General features: G+C 39.7%; 1 protein-coding gene across 11 annotated transcripts in view; it reads right to left on the bottom strand.

Annotated features, from left to right (window-relative positions):
- Positions 1-9,163: 9,163 nt before the first annotated feature.
- The window catches only part of GOLGA4 (golgin A4), a 114,599-nt gene continuing 104,211 nt past the window's right edge, over positions 9,164-19,551 (bottom strand). For 8 of the 11 annotated variants that reach the window (XM_059077226.2, XM_067005687.1, XM_067005688.1 and 5 more), the window contains 3 exons: positions 19,322-19,408; positions 12,689-12,751; positions 9,164-9,856 (listed from right to left, as the gene is read on the bottom strand). In XM_059077226.2, coding sequence (XP_058933209.1) covers positions 12,722-12,751; positions 19,322-19,408 — 117 coding nt within the window. In that variant the 3' untranslated portion in view covers positions 9,164-9,856; positions 12,689-12,721. The remainder of the gene's footprint in view (positions 9,857-12,688; positions 12,752-19,321; positions 19,409-19,551) is intronic. The other 3 variants (XM_067005683.1, XM_067005681.1, XM_067005682.1) reach the window with 2 other exon arrangements.

Below are 19,551 nucleotides of genomic sequence, written 5' to 3' on the forward strand. Positions count from 1 at the left end.
GAAGGAGGGAGAACGAAACAGAGAGGCAATCAAAGGGAAAGACATCAGCCCTGCCCACTTCCACGGCATGCAGAGGTGGCCCTTTCATTCAGGGACACACCTGTCAGGCAAACAGATCTAGACAAATGCAAAGGGAAACTCATTCCAGCCACGAGGGCAACCTACCTTGTCCTTTGATGGTCAACCAAGGACTGCTAGCCACCAGGAACCCCACCAACAGAAAGAAAAACATTCACAAACAGGACAACTAGCCCCAAAGAAAATAGAGCTGTAGGATAAAGAAGGAAAAAAAAAGTTTTTAAAATTCTAATTAGTATTTTCAGAGAGATTTAAGAGTAAGTTTCATTAGAAGACTACCTCAGTTTAAAAAATTAATACTGAATTTATTAACATCACAAATGTAGAACCTTATTTAAGTTCAGCTTATTAATCTCATTATTCTAATTATAAATCTACCAAATTTTAAGCAATTATTTTCAGAACATTTTTATAACGTCATTAAATTCTCTTTATATTTGAAATTGCTACAATAAATTTATCATACTTTATCTTATTTATAAGCATTTCATGTATTCACCTGATTCCAAAAACCTTCCAAGTACTTAAGTATTTCCTTATTTAACCAAGGTTGATAAATCTAACTGATAAAACTTAAAATAATGTGTCTTTTATGTTAAATATTCTAATGTTGTTTATAAACTTAATAAGGTTTCAGCTTAAAATCACAAATCTAAATCAATTCTTCAATTATAACTTTTAAAATGAATCCAAGGCTAATTTATTAGCTAATTTAGTATGCCAAGTTATCTTAAAAATACAAATAACCCGGGACTTTCCTGGTCGCACAGTGGTTAAGAATCTGCCTGTCAATGCAGGGGACACAGGTTCGATCCCTCTGGGAAGATCCCACATGCCTTGGAGCAGCTAAGCCCGTGTGCCACAACTACTGAAGCCTGAGCACCTAGAGCCCGTGCTCTGCAGCAAGAGAAGCCACTGCAATGGAAAGCCCGTGCACTGCAACGAAGAGTAGCTCCCGCTCACCGCAACTAGAGAAAGCCCACGTGCAGCAATGAAGACCCAATGCAGCCAAAAATAAATATATTTTTAAAAATATACAAATAGGGCTTCCCTGGTGGCGCACTGGTTGTGAGTCTGCCTGCCAATGCAGGGGACGTGGGTTCGTGCCCCGGTCCGGGAAGATCCCACATGCCACGGAGCAGATAAGCCCGTGAGCCATGGCCGCTGAGCCTGTGCGTCCGGAGCCTGTGTCCCGCAAAGGGAGAGGCCACAATGGTGAGAGGCCCGCGTATCACAAAAAAAAATATATATATATATACAAATAACCCCAAAATATTAGGACCATGAACTTGCTTCACTTTGACATTTATATTCAATTCCAAATTCAGAATCATCCTAGAGAATGATCATGTCCTTCTAAACAATTTTTGGCCAAGCCTGAGTGTTGAATTAACCTGTGGGAGACTTGGTTTCTCCTCCTAAACTTGCGGGTGTCCGATAGGGTGAAAATCTCAGCATAGAGACTGTGCGAGCAGGTGTTCAGATGCTGCAGGGGACTTGGCGGGCTGTGGCTCTTTCTCGGCCCAAGTCCTGCTTCCCTGAGAGCCCAGGGTGTTTTGGCATCTGACACTCAGGCCCAGCCCCCAGCTCCAGAATAGGCCTCCCCCAGGGCTGCTCGCTGGGAAAGACACCTGACTTCTCAAACCTGAAGACATGGAGGGCCCTGGTGCCTCTACCCCTTCTCTGCTGAGGATCTGCCCCCTATCCAGGCTGGGCCCCTAGACTGGCCAGAGGCCTCTCAGTGCCTTCACTGGTCCTGGGAGCAGACTTCCACACACTGCCAGTTTGGACCTAGGAATAACTGACTTACTGTATGAAAGAACAATCGGGGCCAGAGGAAACATATATTAGAATCAGAAGGCAAGTCCAAGACAGAGAAAGAGAACAGAAATAATCAAGCCACCAGGGGCAGCCCAGTTGCTCAGTTGAAGCCTTGGAATCTGTACTTTAAAAGCTCCTTGGGCCATTCTAGTTTTAAGAGTTATGAAACGTGGGAACTAAATTTGGCACCAAGCTTCCACGTGGCCAAAGCGAAAAGGGAAACATGTTACATGAAACATAAAATAGTTCTTGCTGCCCCAAAGAGAAAATATAATGAAACTTTCCCCGGCACTTGTCTGTAAAATAGATTTCTTACATATTGGTGACTCGTAAAATAGGTGTAAAGAACATATAATCATTGATTCCCTGAAGTTCTTTCTTATAGTGGCCTTTGAGTAAAGCCTAAGGCACAGTCTGAAACACAGATGAGCAAAAGCAGTTCTGCAGGGACCAAGGAAACATAGGCTAAGCATGCTCTTCCTGTTGGTCTGAATACATCCAAAGAGAGAAAACTTTTAAAGCCTTTTTTTTTTTTTTTTTTTTTTTTTTTTGTGGTACGCGGGCCTCTCACTGTTGTGGCCTCTCCCGTTGCGGAGCGCAGGCTCAGTGGCCATGGCTCACGGGCCCAGCCGCTCCGCGGCATATGGGATCTTCCCGGACTGGGGCACGAACCCGCGTCCCCTGCATCGGCAGGCGGACTCTCAACCACTGTGCCACCAGGGAAGCCCTTTAAAGCCTTTTGACGGCAGTCTTTTTCAAACAAAACCTAATGTAAAACCTCAATATATAAAACAAATAAAAGTCAAGCAGCTCTAAGTGGAAAGGAGGCCCAGAACCCTGCCTTTTTGTCCCGCCCCTGCCCCTACCGGGTTCCCTGAAGCACCCCCATCAGGGAAACTTACAGTTGTGATGGCAAACAGGTCTGATACCCTGTATGAACTCAACTGATTGGTAGTGGCTGTACTGAGTTGATAAGTATTTTGATAAATTGTTTGCATTAAGGGCCCCAAATCTTCACACCCTCACTGCAGTCACACCCTTATAAAGCGACTTTTTGAATCCTCCTTTCAAGAGATGGGTGTGATTTTCCCCACCCTTAATTCTGAGTTTGGCTTAGGTTGTGATATAAGCAGAAGCTTCCAAAAGGGCTTGCAGGTTGCCATTTCTGCTCTTGCATCTGTACCTTTGTTACCGACCAGGGTCCTTGGACTCATTTAATCAGTAGAAATTGATGAGGCCAGATGAGAATTTCAGGCAAGGCTCTACTGGGACCCGTGCTGCAGCACAAGGGAGCAAAAGCAAGTAATAAGGTGCTCTTGTTCACAAGGGGGGCTGGTCCCTTAAATAGGGTGAGGGTAGGGGCAGACGGGTGGGTTGGGCCTGAGGGGTGGCTTAGGTGATCTGCTCATCCTCTCGGTGGTGCTGTGCAGGGGGCATGTGCAAGTACCCTGCTTTTGCTCCTGGCACTTCAGAAGGGGCAGTTGGGTTTTGGCCTTTTTGTATCACATTGTTCATAGTTTGCCCCAACTGCTCATGCACACAGTTATTTTTAGTCCCTTATAGTTTCTTGTATTCTGTTGCTCCAGGAGAGTCTGTCCAGGTGCAAGCACTGCAGCACAGGGTCCCAGGTCCCAGCCCATCTCAGATCCCTGGCATGGTGAGTAAATGGCCAAGCCAGGACTCGAAGCCTGGCAGGCTGGCCCCAGAGCCTGCACTCATAGCCAGCATGCAATGTCACCTCCCCAAGAGATTAGGGGAAATTAAGCTCTTTGGACAGATTCTTTCCCTGGGCCTAAACTAATCTTCAAATCCAACATGGCTCAATCACCAAAGAAAAACACATCTAGGAAAGTAGGAGTGAAAACAGGGAAGGTCGGGGACTCTTCCCTGGTGGTCCAGTGGTTAACACTCCCTGCTTCCAATGCAGGGGACGTGGGTTTGATCCCTGGTCAGGGAACTAGATCCTGCATGCTACACAGTATGGCCCCCCTCCAAAAAAAAAAAGAAAGAAAAAGAAAACAGGGACGGGATTCTTTCCAGTTGTACTCATTTCTACTGGTGTATCCTGATCAGTTGTGATGTGTTACAAGTAATTGGTTCCTTAAAATATTAATATTTGTAACTAACTGATTTATAAAACAAATTAAACAAAGTCCAGTTTCTGCCCATAATTGGGTTCCTCTTGTTCCCTTGTGTTCCCATATGCCTCCTCAAGAGAGAAAGAAGTCTTTAAAAATTTTCCCAGTCTTAAAAAATTGTTTTGTTTTTAATTACAAAGAAGGTACTGGTACATTTTCTCTTCTTTCTTAATTCACTTGTCCATCCATTCATTCATTTATATTCAGTACATGCTTATTGTGTGCTTATTACATATGATAGGTCATAAGGATACAACCATGGAGAAGACATAATTTGCCTAGCCTCTTGGAGCTTTCATTCTAGTACAAAGAAAACAATTTTTACTGAGGGTAGGCAATACTTGATGCCATAAAAAAAACTAAAGGAGGACGTGGAATACAGATTGGGTGGGGGTGACCAGGGAAGACCATTATGACCACTATTGTGAATTAACTGTATATGCTTCTAGTTTATATTTATTAAAAATATGTGTATCTGGGCTTCCCTGGTGGTGCAGTGGTTAAGGATCCGCCTACCAATGCACGGGACATGGGTTTGAGTCCTGGTCCAGGAAGATCCCATATGCTGTGGAGCAACTAAGCCCATGTGCCATGGCTGCTGAGCCTGGGCTCTGGAGCCCGCGAGCCACACCACCTAAGCCCATGTGCCACACCTACTGAGCCTGCACTCTGGAGCCCGCGAGCCACGACTACCGAAGCCCATGTGCCTAAAGCCCGTGCTCCACAACGAGAAGCCACCGCCATGAGAAGCCCACGCACCACAACCAAGAGTAGCCCCTGCTCGCCGCAACTAAAGAAAGCCCACACGCAGCAACAAAGATCCAAATCAGCCAAAAATAAATAACTAAATTAATTAATTTAAAAAATGTGTATCTGGAACAATATGTAATAAATATATACTAAATATAATCACAGTGCATAGGAGACCTGCTTCTGGGAGGATGGAATAGTCATACTTCTCCCTAGTCCTTCCAAGTACAACTGAAAACCCTGGACATTGTATATAAAACAAACCTAAGAAGACTCTGAAAGGTGGAGAGGAGGAGGCAGACTGGCCAGGACGCTTGGGACCTGAGGAGTGACATGCCATGAGTTACCGAGGCTTTTTCTGCCTCATCTACAGCAGACTTGGACCTGAAGAAACCGGCTACCTGGAAACCAGCAGCAAAGGACCAGGAAAGGAGCAGCCTAGCAAGACACAAAGCTTTTAGACAACCACCGCTTCACTCCAGCCACACCCTAAAAAAAACCTCCAGCAAAAAACAATGTGACCCCCCTCCCACCCCTGTCAGCAAAGGCCCAGTGGGGAGCCTAGACCTCTAACAACTGCCAAGCTATAAGGAAGGACCCAAAACTCATGCAGGATGATGTCAGAGAAGGCTGAGCAGGAAGCAGGGACTTTCATCCCTGGTGGGTAGCAATGAGACCTCCCAATCCCATCCATCCCTGTGATGTCAGTGGAGTCCATATGGGAAGCCTGGACTTCCACCCCCACCAGCAGCAATTAGATCTCCTCCCCTTTCCTGCTAGGGTAGAGGGAGAGGAGGCCCAGGGGAGAGTGGACTTTCACTACCACCCAAAGGTAAAGAGGTCTCCCTCCCTACCACCCCTCCCATGGTTCAATGGAGGTCTAGTGGGCAACTGTTAACTCTACATCCCCACCCAGCAGTGATGAGGAGACCCTCCCCACCTTGGGTGTCAATGAAGGCCTAGTAGAGAATCTGGATTTCTATCCCATCTTTCATCTGACAAAGACTTTAAAGCAGCCAGCATACATATTCTTCAATGAGCATTACAAACATGCTTGAAATAAATGAGAAAACAAATATTCTGTTTCACCAAAGAAACAGAATATCTCTGCAAAGAAATGGAAGATATAAAGACCCAAGTGGGAATTTTAGAACTGAAAAATACAATGACTGAAATTAAAAACTCAATGGACAGGTTCAACAGCAGAATGGAGGGGACAGAGAAAACAGTCAGTGAACTTAAAAACAGAACAAGATAAATTACTCAATCTGAAAAACAGAGAGAAATTAGACTGGAGAAAAAAAAACGAACAGAGCCTCAGGGACTTGTGGGACTATAACAAAGGATCTAAAGTGTCATTGGAGTCCCAGAAGGAGAGCAGGGAGAGGAGAAAGAGGGTAGGGCTAAAAAAATACTCAAAGAAATAATGGCTGGGGACTTCCCTGGTGGTCCAGTGGTTAAGAATCCGCCTTCCAATGCAGGGGACGTGGGTTCAATCCCTGGTTGGGGAACTAAGATCCCACATGCTGCGGAGCAACTAAGTCCGCAGGCCACAACTACTGAGCCCATGTGCCACAACTACACAGCCCACACACCACAACTAAAGAGAAGCCTGCACATCACAACTAGAGAGAAGCCAGCATGCCATGACAAAGAGCCCGCATACCGCAACTAAGACGCGACACAGCCATAAATAAATAAATATTTTTTAAAAACTAAAAAAACTGGAAGAAATAATGGCTGAAAAGTTCCCAAATTTGGCAAAAGACATAAACCTGTAGACTCAAGAAGGTGGGCAAACCCTAAGATAAACCTAAAGAAATCCACACCAAGACACTACATAGTCAAACTTCTAAAAACTAAAGACATCACTTTATCCTGCAAAAATAATTTTTTTTTGCACGTCACTTTTCACTAAGTTATGCTACAGTAACAAATGATCCCCAAATCTCAGTGGCTTATAATAATAATAATTTCGGGCTTCCCTGGTGGCGCAGTTGTTAAGAATCTGCCTGCCAATGCAGGAGACATGGGTTCCAGCCCCAGTCCGGGAAAATCCCACATGCCGCGGAGCAACTAAGCCTGTGCACCACAACTACTGAGCCTGTGCTCTAGAGCCCGCGAGCAGCAACTATTGAGCCTGCGTGCCACAACTACTGAAGCCCGCACACCTAAAGCTCATGCTCTGCAACAAGAGAAGCCACCACAATGAGAAGCCCACGCACTGCAACCAAGAGTAGTCCCCGCTCGCCACAACTAGAAAAAGCCCACGCACAGCCACAAAGACACAGTGCAGCCAAAAATAAACAAATTAAGTAAATTAAATAATAATAATAATTTCTCACTCTGTTACATGTCTGCTCAATGTGTCACTATCCCAGGGTCCAAGCTAAGGGAGAACCCATTATCTCAGTCTCATGGCAGCAATAAAACAGCAATAGCTGAACTATGCAAGGGCTCTTAAAACTGCCGCTCAGATGTGGCCAAGTCATGTCCACTCAAAACTCATTGACTAAAGTCACACAGCCAATCTCAGTGTTGGTGGAGAAATGTATTTCCACCCACTCCAATAGTAGGTACTTCAAAGTCAGATAACAAAGTATGTGGATGCATAATCCAAATATAGGGAGGGAGAGAAGAATTGAAAACAACAATCCAATCTACCATAATCTGCTCACTGGGTCATAAGGATTCATTTCCTTCCTGGTTGCCCGTAAATTACATTACATTAATTAACACTCCCAAAGACATCCCAAAAGTCTCACCCAATCATAGCATCAGACATAATGTCCAGGATCTCATGAGCCACACCGGATCCCGAGTTAACTTTTCTTGGAAACCTGGAATGAAAAAGACAAATGATATGTCCTACCCACTCCCAACATACAGTAGTGGAAAGAGAAATGACAGACATGGAAACACACTACACATTCCCCATTTAAAAGGGGAGGGGCAGCCCAATCTGGGTGTGAGGTAAGCAAGAAGCAGCCTTCCTGCAGCAGGGGAATAAGCAATTGGAAAATTATAAGAGATGTACCCATAGCTGCATTTTAACTGCATTTAATCTTTAGAGTAAAATTTTAAATAGCCATATTGTTTACTAAGTGTCATATGTTCACGTTTGGCATTTGGACACTTCTGAAGAACGTAACAACAACAAAGCCTGACTAAAGAGGATCCCAAAGGAAGGCACCAGGAAATTGTTATTATTACAACGGCCGGAGGATGGAAGGAATGTTGCGGCCTTGCCTGCACCCTCACCCGCCCCCCCCGACTGCCACCACGGAGAGTATGCTTCAGGCATAGCTATTTCAATGCAGCTTTAACACTTTAACCAAATATGGGTGCAGCCCAGTTTTGAAACGTAGTGTTCTAAGAGTGTGTACTGACTCTGAATGCTCACCCATGCGTCACATCTTTGGAATGTTTGGGGAAAGGGTGCCAGACAAACCTGGCACACAGTCTTCTGAAGTATGTCCGTGTTTGGCAACCAAAGGCGGTTGAGAGAAAGACAGGTTGGTCCTGGATTGTTCTTTCCAGTGTGCTTACAATATGAATAGCAAGACCGTCATGGAGTACTGAATGAAAGTGACGAATTACATACAACCTAAATGTTCAACAGTAGAGAACATGGCGTTAAATGATGGAATATTGAGGGTAAAATATTAGGCAATTTAAAATGTTTTCACAGGGCTTCCCTGGTGGCACAGTGGTTGAGAGTCCGCCTGCCGATGCAAGGGACACGGGTTCGTGGCCCGGTCCGGGAAGATCCCACATGCCGCAGAGCGGCTGGGCCCGTGAACCATGGCTGTTGAACCTGCGCGTCCAGAGCCTGTGCTCCGCAACAGGAGAGGCCACAACCGTGAGAGGCCCGTGTACCACAAAAAAATAAAAATAAAAAAATAGGGCTTGCCTGGTGGCACAGTGGTTGGGGGTCCGCCTGCCGATGCGGGGGACACGGGTTCATGACCCGGTCCGGGAAGATCCCACATGCCGCGGAGCGGCTGGGCCCATGAGCCATGGCCGCTGGGCCTGTGTGTCCGGAGCCTGTGCTCCGCAACAGGAGAGGCCACAACAGTGAGAGGCCCGTGTACCATACACAAAAAAAAAGTTTTCACAGAAATTTTAATGGGCCTTAATATAAACAGAATGATAAATGTAGTCACGTATATACACACACACGGCCTATCCTTCCGTACATCCATTCACACATTAGAAAAATACTCAATAATTAAATGCACAAAAAAAATATTTCCAAATGCTTAGCCATTCAGCTCTCTTGACAAATAGCTCCTCTTTATATTCACCCAGATACAACATAAATTCTTAACTATTTTGAAATAGATTTCAATTTAGGAAAAAACACAATAAGCACATTTTATATAGTAAATAAACTTTATTTATCTGTTCTTCTGAGAGGACATTGCCAACAGTCACAGATTTGCATACAATACAGTTATGTATTGACTATTTACAATTTACAGTAGTATTTTTTCCTCTGAAAAATATAAGTACAAAAGCTAAGTAAACAATGAGGTACTGCCATTTGGATTTATCATATGTCATAGCTTAAAGAACTAGTCTTTAGCAAATATTCAACAAATCAATCTGGATAAAATAGTCAATTAAATGCTCTAATATATCAGGAAAAAAATCCACTAAGTTCCACCTCAAAATGTATTGCACAAGTCTTTTAAAAAAAATCACCCTAAAAATAAATAGGAAAGGCAAGCAGTTCTTTAAAAAGAGGGACAAAAAGAATGGAAGAAAGGAACATTAAATGAGCCCATAAATCAGGTTAAATTATTCAAAGTATCTTTTAAACAACACAAAACTCTTCCCAACAGAAAAACTGAAGAATCCCCCCCCAAAAAAACTATCACCGTTTCTCCACTGATATAATCTATTTTAAAGGCAGTCTGCAATCTTTCTGTGGCCAATGTCAGATTTTTCTTGGTCTTCTGGCTACATGAGGGGTCCTGAATAACAGCACAGCAAACGTGCACAGTTTTCTAGGCCTGCCCAACATCACTCTCCCCACTTCTTCAAGATGAAGGTCGGAGCCATGACTGGAAAAGAAAAAGGGTGAGGATAAAGAAAGAAAGAAAATGACATAGGTATACTACTATGTATAAAATAGATACCTAACAAGAACCTACTGTATACCACAGGGAACTCTACTCAGTGCTCTGCAGTGACCTAAATGGGAAGGAAATCTGAAAAAGAGGGGATATATGTATCTGTGTAACAGATTCACTTTGCTGTATACCTGAAACTAACACAACACTGTAAAGCAACTATACTCCAATAAAAATTTAAAAAGAAAGAAAAAAAGGAAGGAAGGAAGGAAGGAAGGAAGGAAGGAGGGAGGGAGGGAGGGAGGGAGGGAGGGAGAGAGGAAGGGAGAAAGAAAAACCTTTTAAAGCTAACTTTCTGTGAGATTTATTTTTTCAAGTTAAAGTAAAATTATATCAAGATTATATTCTATGGTCTGAGGACTGAAGCAGAAATATTCTAAATATTAAATCCTAAAGGAATCTTCTAAAAATTACTGTTCTTGGAATGACCTTACAGTCAGCAGTCTTGGAAAGCGGTATTTTTAAGTGAAATCTGGAACTGCAACCTTTCAGCACATATTGAAGGCTACCAGGTCATGATTAGAGAAAGCCAGGAGTAAATGTGCTGACATGGCAGAATCTCACAAGAATGCAGACTGGATTTAAGAGGACGAAAGGTTCTTCCTTTTTCCCTAATGTAATGATTTTTCTACATATTGCAGTTCTCCCAGGATGCCAGGCATGGTGGCAGAGGATAACAGCATTTTGGTGTGAAAAAGCTATGTATGCCTCGTTAAATTAACAAACTTAATTTTAAAACCGTAATCTGCTATGAAACATGATGCTAAACCTTCCTAAAAAAGTTTCCCTAATTAAGATGCTAAAAGCCAGTGGTCAAATCAAGTATGAGGTTAAAAACGCATAAAAATAAAATAACAAAAAAGATTAAGTAGTAGAGACAAACTTTTCAAATATATTTTAGTTCTAGAGAAAGTATCAAAGTCTTCTCAACTTGTAAATGAACAATATAATCCACCACTCATGATCTATCTCCAAGAGTTTACTATTTATAAAACTTGTTCAACACTCATGTTAGTCCTAGAAACGCAGAGAAGATAAGAAAAAGATCTCCTATGACATTTAAAACCCTTTGTCAGTTATTATTTTCAAACGTTAGCTTGCACTGCTGCAGGAAAAGAAGTTCATGCATGATTCAATAATGCTGCACAATGTCAATGTCATGAGAGACCCAAAAAAGGCTGGAGGAACTTTTCTAGTTCAAAAGAGACCTGAAGAACATGACGACAAAATGCAATGTGCAATCTTTCAATGGATCCTGGAATTTTAAAAATTATGAGACATTGTTTGGAAAAACGGGAAAATGTGTATATTTACTATATATTAGATAAGAGTATTGTGTTAATATTAAATTTCCTGAGAGTTGTAACTGTATTGTGAGTATGTAGGAAAAGGCCCTTGTTCTTAAAGATACTTGGTAAAGTATTTAGTTTATGTTTGCAAGTAACCGTCAAATGCTTGCAAGCACCATGTTTGCAAGCAACTGTCAAATGTCACAGAGGGAAAAATATATATGGAGAGAGCAAGAGTGAGAGCAAGTGAGAAAATTTGGCAAAATGTTAATAACTGGTAAATGTAGGTGGAGAGTATATGGATGTTCATTGTACTATTTTTACAAATCTTGTTTGAAACTTTTCAAACTAAAAGTTGAGGAGACAATCAATCAACGGAAATGCTAGAGTATACCTTTCAAGTGATAAATGATACTATTTAAATGCAATAACAAGCATGATACAGTATTTATAATACTATAAACAAAGGTAAATGTTAAGACTTATTGAATTAGACTTGGGATTTACAAGACTAATGACAGTTTTACATAATCACTAAGGCAACTGACATATTAAAAATAAAAATGAGATTCAAATGTAGGCAGAAAAGATATTTAAAGCAAAAACATTAAAAAATGCTATATATTAACATTTTAAAACTTGATACTGTTAGTTGAACACTAGCTTAATTAATTAATTAATCCAGCTTATTTGTCACTTGTGAAAATTCTTGCAAAGTTTGAGGTAAAGACGTACCCTAAATTTTTAGGGGTGCTAATTCACACTAATAGCATGGATAATATGTGGAGGTGATGGGAGGGGTGTTTAAATGTGAGGACAGCCAACTGTGTCCAAACATTTTAGATGCCTCCCCTTCATTGTAATAATATGTTAATTAGAAACAGCCACATTCAATTAGAACAGGCTGCCAAAGGGTCTCCTCAGGACAAATGTGCTACTTTGTTATATTGCATGATCCCAAGAAGTAATAAAACTGCCATTTATTTTAAAATCAATTTTACTAGTGCTCATTATTTCAGATTAGCCTTGACTCTAAGAAGGCTTTACAATATTTTACATTCTGTATTCGTGAAATACATCACTTTTATCTAGAAAATGATTTTTCATTTTTCTCTCACAATCTTTATTAACTTCAAAGACCATTCTTGAGAAATAAAAAACAAAAAGGAATGTAAAATAGATAAAGATTTTTTTGGATTCTTTAGCAAAATTTCAAAGACCAATTCTGAAACTTTCAACTACTGTTTAAAGAACTAAAATTTCTTAGAATTATGTAACATTTACTGGTGGTGATTATTAATCTATATATCATTAATCTATAAATCAAAATTAATAGAAAATCCCTATATGAACCCATAGTATAATCATATTTTCATTAAACAAAAGAGCAAAAGAACTCCAGCATAATGGTTAGTATCATGCAATACATTTAATTTTTGCACAAAAGACAAAAGACATATTATTCTTCACTCACCACATGCTAACTAAGCACAGACTGACGGTTTACTCAGAAGATACCACTGCGAGGTGAAGTATACTACAAAGCCAGGAAGAAAAAAAGCTTATTGGATTAGTTTTAAGACAACATAACACACAGATTATATGTGCATATGAACTTCAAAGGATTAAACAGAATGTACTTAAATTTTTCTCACATCTCCCCAAATCAAGGGAGGATAGGCTAAGGAATCTGTAATAGCTCCCTCCCATCCTAAGTAAATATAACATACTATGTAGTGGAGATTTTACTTGGAACTTTAATTTAAAAGTTTAAACAACACAATTAAAGATGTACTTTACACTTTAAGTACATATTTATATGCTAGACATAATTAAGTCATGATTATTTGGTTTATAAAAGGATTTCTTTCATAATTCCATTAAAGCACACATTACAATTTGGTTTACATAATTTCAATTTACCACCAAAAATCTAGGGGGAAATGTTGATGTATGTGAATACAGTGTGTCTATATGTTGAATCATCATTCCTAAAATATGTCAATTTTATTGATGAATAACTCTTGTATAGCAACAGTATTATCAGGAATGGTTTCAGGAATGATAACCCAAACCAAAGTTTCTATTCAAGGGGACCCAATCTCTGCAAACACAGTTTTACTATAGCAACCTTCTTAAATAAATTCTATGTCCTATTTAACATGGTCATAAACCAAGATTATTAATTAGCTTCCTGGTTTGCTTTAAACATTATCAGCAAAAACAGCTGTTTATAAAATCTGAGTCTATTCGTAGTGTAACCAACCTCAGAAGCATCATTTTATTTATCTTTTATATTTAATGTACAGTTAGTAAGGAACAGAAAAATCAAAAGACAAAGTAGAAAATATCTGCAACACACAACACAATAAGGCTAACATTCTATTGGAAAACTGGCAAAAGCATGTGAAATATATGTATGCTCCCTGTGTCTATGCTTGTTAAGTACTGAAAAACTGAAATAATCTAAGTGTCCATGGATAGGAAATTGATGAACTCAGCTGCAGGACATCCATATAATCAACCAATCAAAAGAATAAGGTAAATCAGTTTGTAATGAGGTGGAATTATATAAAAATAAGTGAAAAAAGCAAGCCGTTGCATACTCTCATTTTTATAATATAAAATACTTAAATGATAAAGGAATAATTATAAATACATAATTATAAAGCTGGGGGATGTTCACCACACCATTAGCAAACATGACCTTGGCAAGGTGGAGACAGCTGTAATGTTTCTGAACTGTTTGCAATGTTTTTTCGCAATGATCACACATCATGTTAATTCTAACAATACCAAGAGGTAAAACCACTTGTAAGATAACAAATATAGGTTTTACACGTGCAGTGTTTTTCACTATGCATCATTTTTATGTGTGTTTGTTTCTTGAATCCACCTTGCATGCATCTACTGAGCCCACACAAAGGTAAAGGTAAACCTCAGCTAGAATGGAGAACTTTTATACCTAACGATGCTGAAAAGTTCTGACGATTTTATTAACCTAGAAGAGATTTTTAAAATTTCAGCCAAAAGGAGAGAAGCCAGAAACATTAACTTAAGTACAAGACTGGTCTAGGGTAAGGACTGATCAAGAACTTGACACAACACAAAGGATCAGCATGAAAGCAAAGCAATAACAAAGTCAACAGAAGATCAATCTTTAAAAATGACTAGAGTGGATGAGAAATGAAAACAAGCCAAATCTTTCTCATCAGAATAGAACAATTTTCTTTTAATGGAGTCATCAAGAAAATAGCCATCTAGTTTAAATGCATCATTAAGTTTGCTAACACTCTAAAGAGAAAAGTATATTCCTAGAGACACATTTTAAAAGAGATTTCTATATAACAAAAGAACCTCTCAATTCCAAGAGATGATATAGCACCTGATTAAAATAAACTTTCTTACTGTAATTATCCTAAATAAATAACACTCTCTTAAAAAAAAAAAATCTGATGGTATACTTCCAGGGCAGTCTTATTCAATTAGACAAGCTAAAGACTTTCATATTGGGACTTCCCTGGTGGCACAGTGGTTAAGAATCTGCCTGCCAATGCAGGAAACACGGGTTGGAGCCCTGTTCCAGGAAGATCCCACATGCCCCAGAGCAACTAAGCTCGTGCGCCAGAAATCCTGAGCCTGCATTCTAGAGGCCGAGTGCCACAACTACTGAAGCCTGTGCGCCTAGAGCTCGTGCTCCACAACAAAAGAAGCCACCGCAATGAGAAGCCTGCGCACTGCAACAAAGAGTAGCCCCCGCCCCTGCTCGCCAAAACCAGAGAAAGCCCGCGTGCAGCAACAAAGACCCCACACAGCCAAAAATAAATATAATTAATTAATTAATTTAAAAAAAAAAAAGACTTTCGTATTCACTATTGCACCCTGAAACTCAAAACATCCAGTCTACTCTGGCCATTTACACTACCTAAACCAAAACCAGGCACAATAAGCTAAAAACTGAGAGGAGGGAAAAGGCTGCTCTAGGGAACACAAAGGTATGTGCACTTTCTGTAACTTCTGCCTGATGCATATAAGACAATTTTTTCCCACTTGAATGAAATCTAAAACTTTAAAATTTACAACTAACTCAATACTTTAGAGGAAAAGAAACCTTAGAGATAGAATCCAACATACCTGTTTTACCAATAAGGGCCAGAAATATGAAAAAGCTTTGCTCAAAGTTACACAGGGGCTGAGCTGTTGAGAGCTAGCTCTCACCAAGCAAAGCTGCATGTGGTGGCAACTCAGAGGTGCTGAAACTGTAGATGGGACATGTTTTGAGCTGGTTTCATTCCCATAAAGTGACCTGACTGTTGCAGTGAGGTCTTTCATGCTTTATCTTACACACATTATTGGTTTACCTTTCCAAGTCTCACCTTCTAGGAAAGACTCATTCTACTCATCACTACATGTGGCTCAGGAACCACCACCACCAGCCCCACCATGATCACATAACCCCAGTGCAGGCACTATACATACTTTGGTTCTCCAACAATCCTAACAAGATAACGTTAAGTTTTGTGAAAAAACAGAGGATCTGAGACTTGTGTGTGCACTTTCTTTAACTTTTACCTGCTGCATAGAAGACAATTTTTTCCCACTTGAAAGAAATCTAAAACTTTAAAATTTACAACTAATTTAATACTTTAGAGGAAAAGGAACCTTAGAGATAGAATAATCCAACATACGTTTGTGAAGAAACAGAGGCTCTGAGACTTGTCAAATGAAGGACTAGGATTCCTTCTCTACACATTGTGACCCTCAAATAAACCAGACTTTACTTATGCTCTATAATTTACCCTTACTTGACAGATAATGGTTTCTCATCTATGAAATACATTCTTCAAATTAGGTTAAACTCTGAAACCACTTATTAAATAATAACTGTTATATTCTGTAATGGGGTTTTTCAAATAAACAGTATAAAAGTCACTAAGGAGAGGGCAGGTATGGTAAAGAGGGGACATACTGAAAAATACCTTACCAGCAGTCACGGACAGTTTTCGATCAATGCCACAAAGCAAACATATAATCATTAGGGTCATAAAGCAAAGTTTTTAGAAAGTCTTCCTCCTCTCGTACCTGCTAAATAACATACATGCTGACATGGCTGCACACGCTCAGCAAAAAGTGCAACCCGCGCTCTCTCAAGCATCCCAAATACTAAAGGACAGGGGAGGGAGCTCTGCAATGTGACGGGGTTTGTTTGGTTTACTTATACCAGCTTTGTAGCCCCCAAACCTAAAATAACAAAATAGTCAATATTGTTGATTTTTAACAGAGGGGAAACTGTAGCTGCGGTTACAACAAATCACAGAAATGGTCCATCTGGAACATATATTTAAAGCTAATGTGACTACATAGCTTTTAAACAATTATTTAATAAAACCCTAAAAAGCTCTGCTTTCTACACATATAGATATCTTTCTATTGGATACTTCCATAGAAAAAGAGAAGTCACTATTCTTAGCAGTGTTTTGCTCTAATCAGCTACAGTTCATTGGGGTATGAAACAAGTTATAATTTCTTTAGGGGGCTTGTTCAAAGACAGTGATTCTTACCACTTATTTTATGAATGACAGCAATCTTAAGGCAAATGTGACTTACGTTTCAACTTTCTCAATCAACAGTAATCTTAATTTTCCATCAAATAAGGAAACAATCATGAGTCAGTCTATCCTGTACCAAAAATCTCTTTATGCTGACAAAAGGTGACTCAAATTGATAAGTCATCTTTGGGATCTCCCTCACTTCATGCTCACTATAACTTAGTTCATCTTTCCTAAGCATCTATTTTTATTATGTGAATTACATTACTTAAGCATATCTTTTATTCATGTATGAATGAATGGATGCTACCCCTTCCCCCTAAAATTAAAGGTTCCACAAGGTCAACAATCGTATCGTCCATGTCTTCAATTTTCCTACATTTGCCATAACAAGTAAGATGTTACAGAAAAAACCCAAACAAACTTTTTGGCCAACCCAACAGAAGAGAAGTAGGTGACTGTGAACTGAACTCATTCATTAAGCAAAAGATAATGATGGATGAGACTCTGCTTAAAATAGTAGTGGGAAAAAAAAAAAGTAGTGTAAAGAGTGGGACTTTCTTTCTGGGCAGGTCAGCCTCTGGGATAAGGAAGGATTATTTCAGGAAGTCAGTCACCACTTCATCCCTATCTAGAATGAATACCATTTTATTCACAAAAGAAGAGTGTAAAGTTTTTCAAAGATTTCTTTTTAATTAAACTTAAGAAACTTTTCCATCTACCTTAAAAGGTTTTTAGATGGTTCACTATTTACATGTAATCAATCTGATTAGTTTCCTTCAAGACAAACCAATCTAAGGCTGTATGTGTATGTGGGGGATGAGGGGGAATGTTTCCTACCACATTTGCCAAAACAGTGACTTAGGATGAGTCTATACGATATTCTAAATCCTGACAAAATGCAGCCCAACAGTAAGATGAGAGGTTGGCTATATCCCAACATCAAGATAAAAAAGAGGCTACAGGAGAATGAACAAAGATAATAAAAGCTTTCTATTTACAACCATCATTTTAAAATATTTTCTTAAACTGGACTATAATGACAGAATTGTGTCAACGGGCTCAAACTGCATTGGAGATTTTTATTTTCACAAAGACACAGTTGTTTACTCAGTGAAGAGGAAAACCACTCTGAGTGGACTATAGCTTATAGAATTGGATGTTTGCTATAATTTAAAACAACATTCTCTCTACTGATGAAGGGCATACATTATAGTTACATACTTCTTTATCAAAAATATCTATAACCAGAAATAACTACAGAGGTATGACAATATTTTTCAGACCACTAGATACCAGGGAGAAATGTTTCACCAAAAAAACAATTAAAGGCTAACCAAAATAACTGCAACTGTCCCAGAAAATATACAATAGGTAAATAATACAGTATACAATGGAGTATTGGGACAAAAGTCAGGGATGCTGGGATGACCTTAGAGGAAGCCAGAAAGAGGTCAGAACATGCAATGGGTGAAAGGAGAGGAACTTCATAGATGGCTGATAAGTGCTGGGGTTATTTAGCCTGGAAGGTAAAAGCCTTCCATCCAGGCCATCTGTGGGTTCTTGGTTGAGTTCCATGGGTTAGAACCATAACAGATTGGTGACCACAACAGAAAGGGAGACTTGGCATCAAGATAAGCCAGAATTTTTGTAAGAAACACAGTCTGTAGAGATAAGATAGGATTCTTAAGGGTAATTACTTATTGACTTAGTCCTTCTTACTGGAGATACTCAGACTTGGGCTAACCCATCACTAAAGAGTAGATCTTTGTTTGCTTTAAATAGGAGAGTGAAAAAAACAGCAGTACTGGGACCATGAAATAGGTAAAGAAATTGGGGGGAAGATATGGAAGAGCTATAGGCTATTAGCAAGACAAGAAAAGGAAGCAGAAAGAGACAGCTAAGGGCCAGACAGGAAAACAGCACAAATTTCCTACTGTGCTTAGAATGGATCTTCTTACTGTATTATTGGTTCAGCACAAAAAGAAGTTAGGCAAAGGGAATTTTGCATAATTTATGAAGTGTGTGTTTGTTTCATTTCAGTCACAGCTGACTTCACACAAAGGTTTCTAAGAATTCAGTTATCTACATCTCCCTTGCAGGGTACATGTCAAAAGCTCAAAAAATGCTTAAACTCTTATACTCAGAATTATTGTATTCAGAAATCAAGTGAAGTAAAATAAGGAATTGTAATCTACAAAACACCTAACATCATGATATAATGCGGTTTAAAAAATTATTACTGGATATACCAGAACAAATGCCTTTTCCATCCTTCCCATAAACAGCCAAGTTCCAGAAATCTCATATAGCACATACTTGTGTCAACCTCATACATACTATTAAATAAGACTGTTCTTTCCTTGAGGGCATCCATTCAGATCTGCCCTCAGTTTAATTTTCTTAATGTAGTTTCACTCTCATTTTTCAGGCTATAGTACAATACAGATGAAAACTTTTAAATTTCTCTTACCAACTCAAAGCCTTTGTAAATGAGACAGAAAGTAAACAGATGAGATAAAGTTGTCTTCTATCTGTAGCCTATTCTTAAAGCTTACCATGAGCCGAGCATCTTCTCTTTCCAAAATCTTCTGAGTCTGATCATCAGGGAACTTCAGTACAGTGGTTATAACCTTTGCCATGGTCTACAAGAAAGACAAGAGACGATCACTAGACAGTGGAGCAGATGGGTCTCACCCCATTCTGACATGTTCTGCTGGTGGAATTCTTTAGTGCTCTCAATGGAAGCCACGACCAAAGAAGTATGATGTGAAGGTATTGGTCAAGG

The sequence above is a fragment of the Kogia breviceps genome, chromosome 10 (assembly GCF_026419965.1).
Source record: "Kogia breviceps isolate mKogBre1 chromosome 10, mKogBre1 haplotype 1, whole genome shotgun sequence".
Lineage (NCBI taxonomy): Eukaryota > Metazoa > Chordata > Mammalia > Artiodactyla > Physeteridae > Kogia > Kogia breviceps.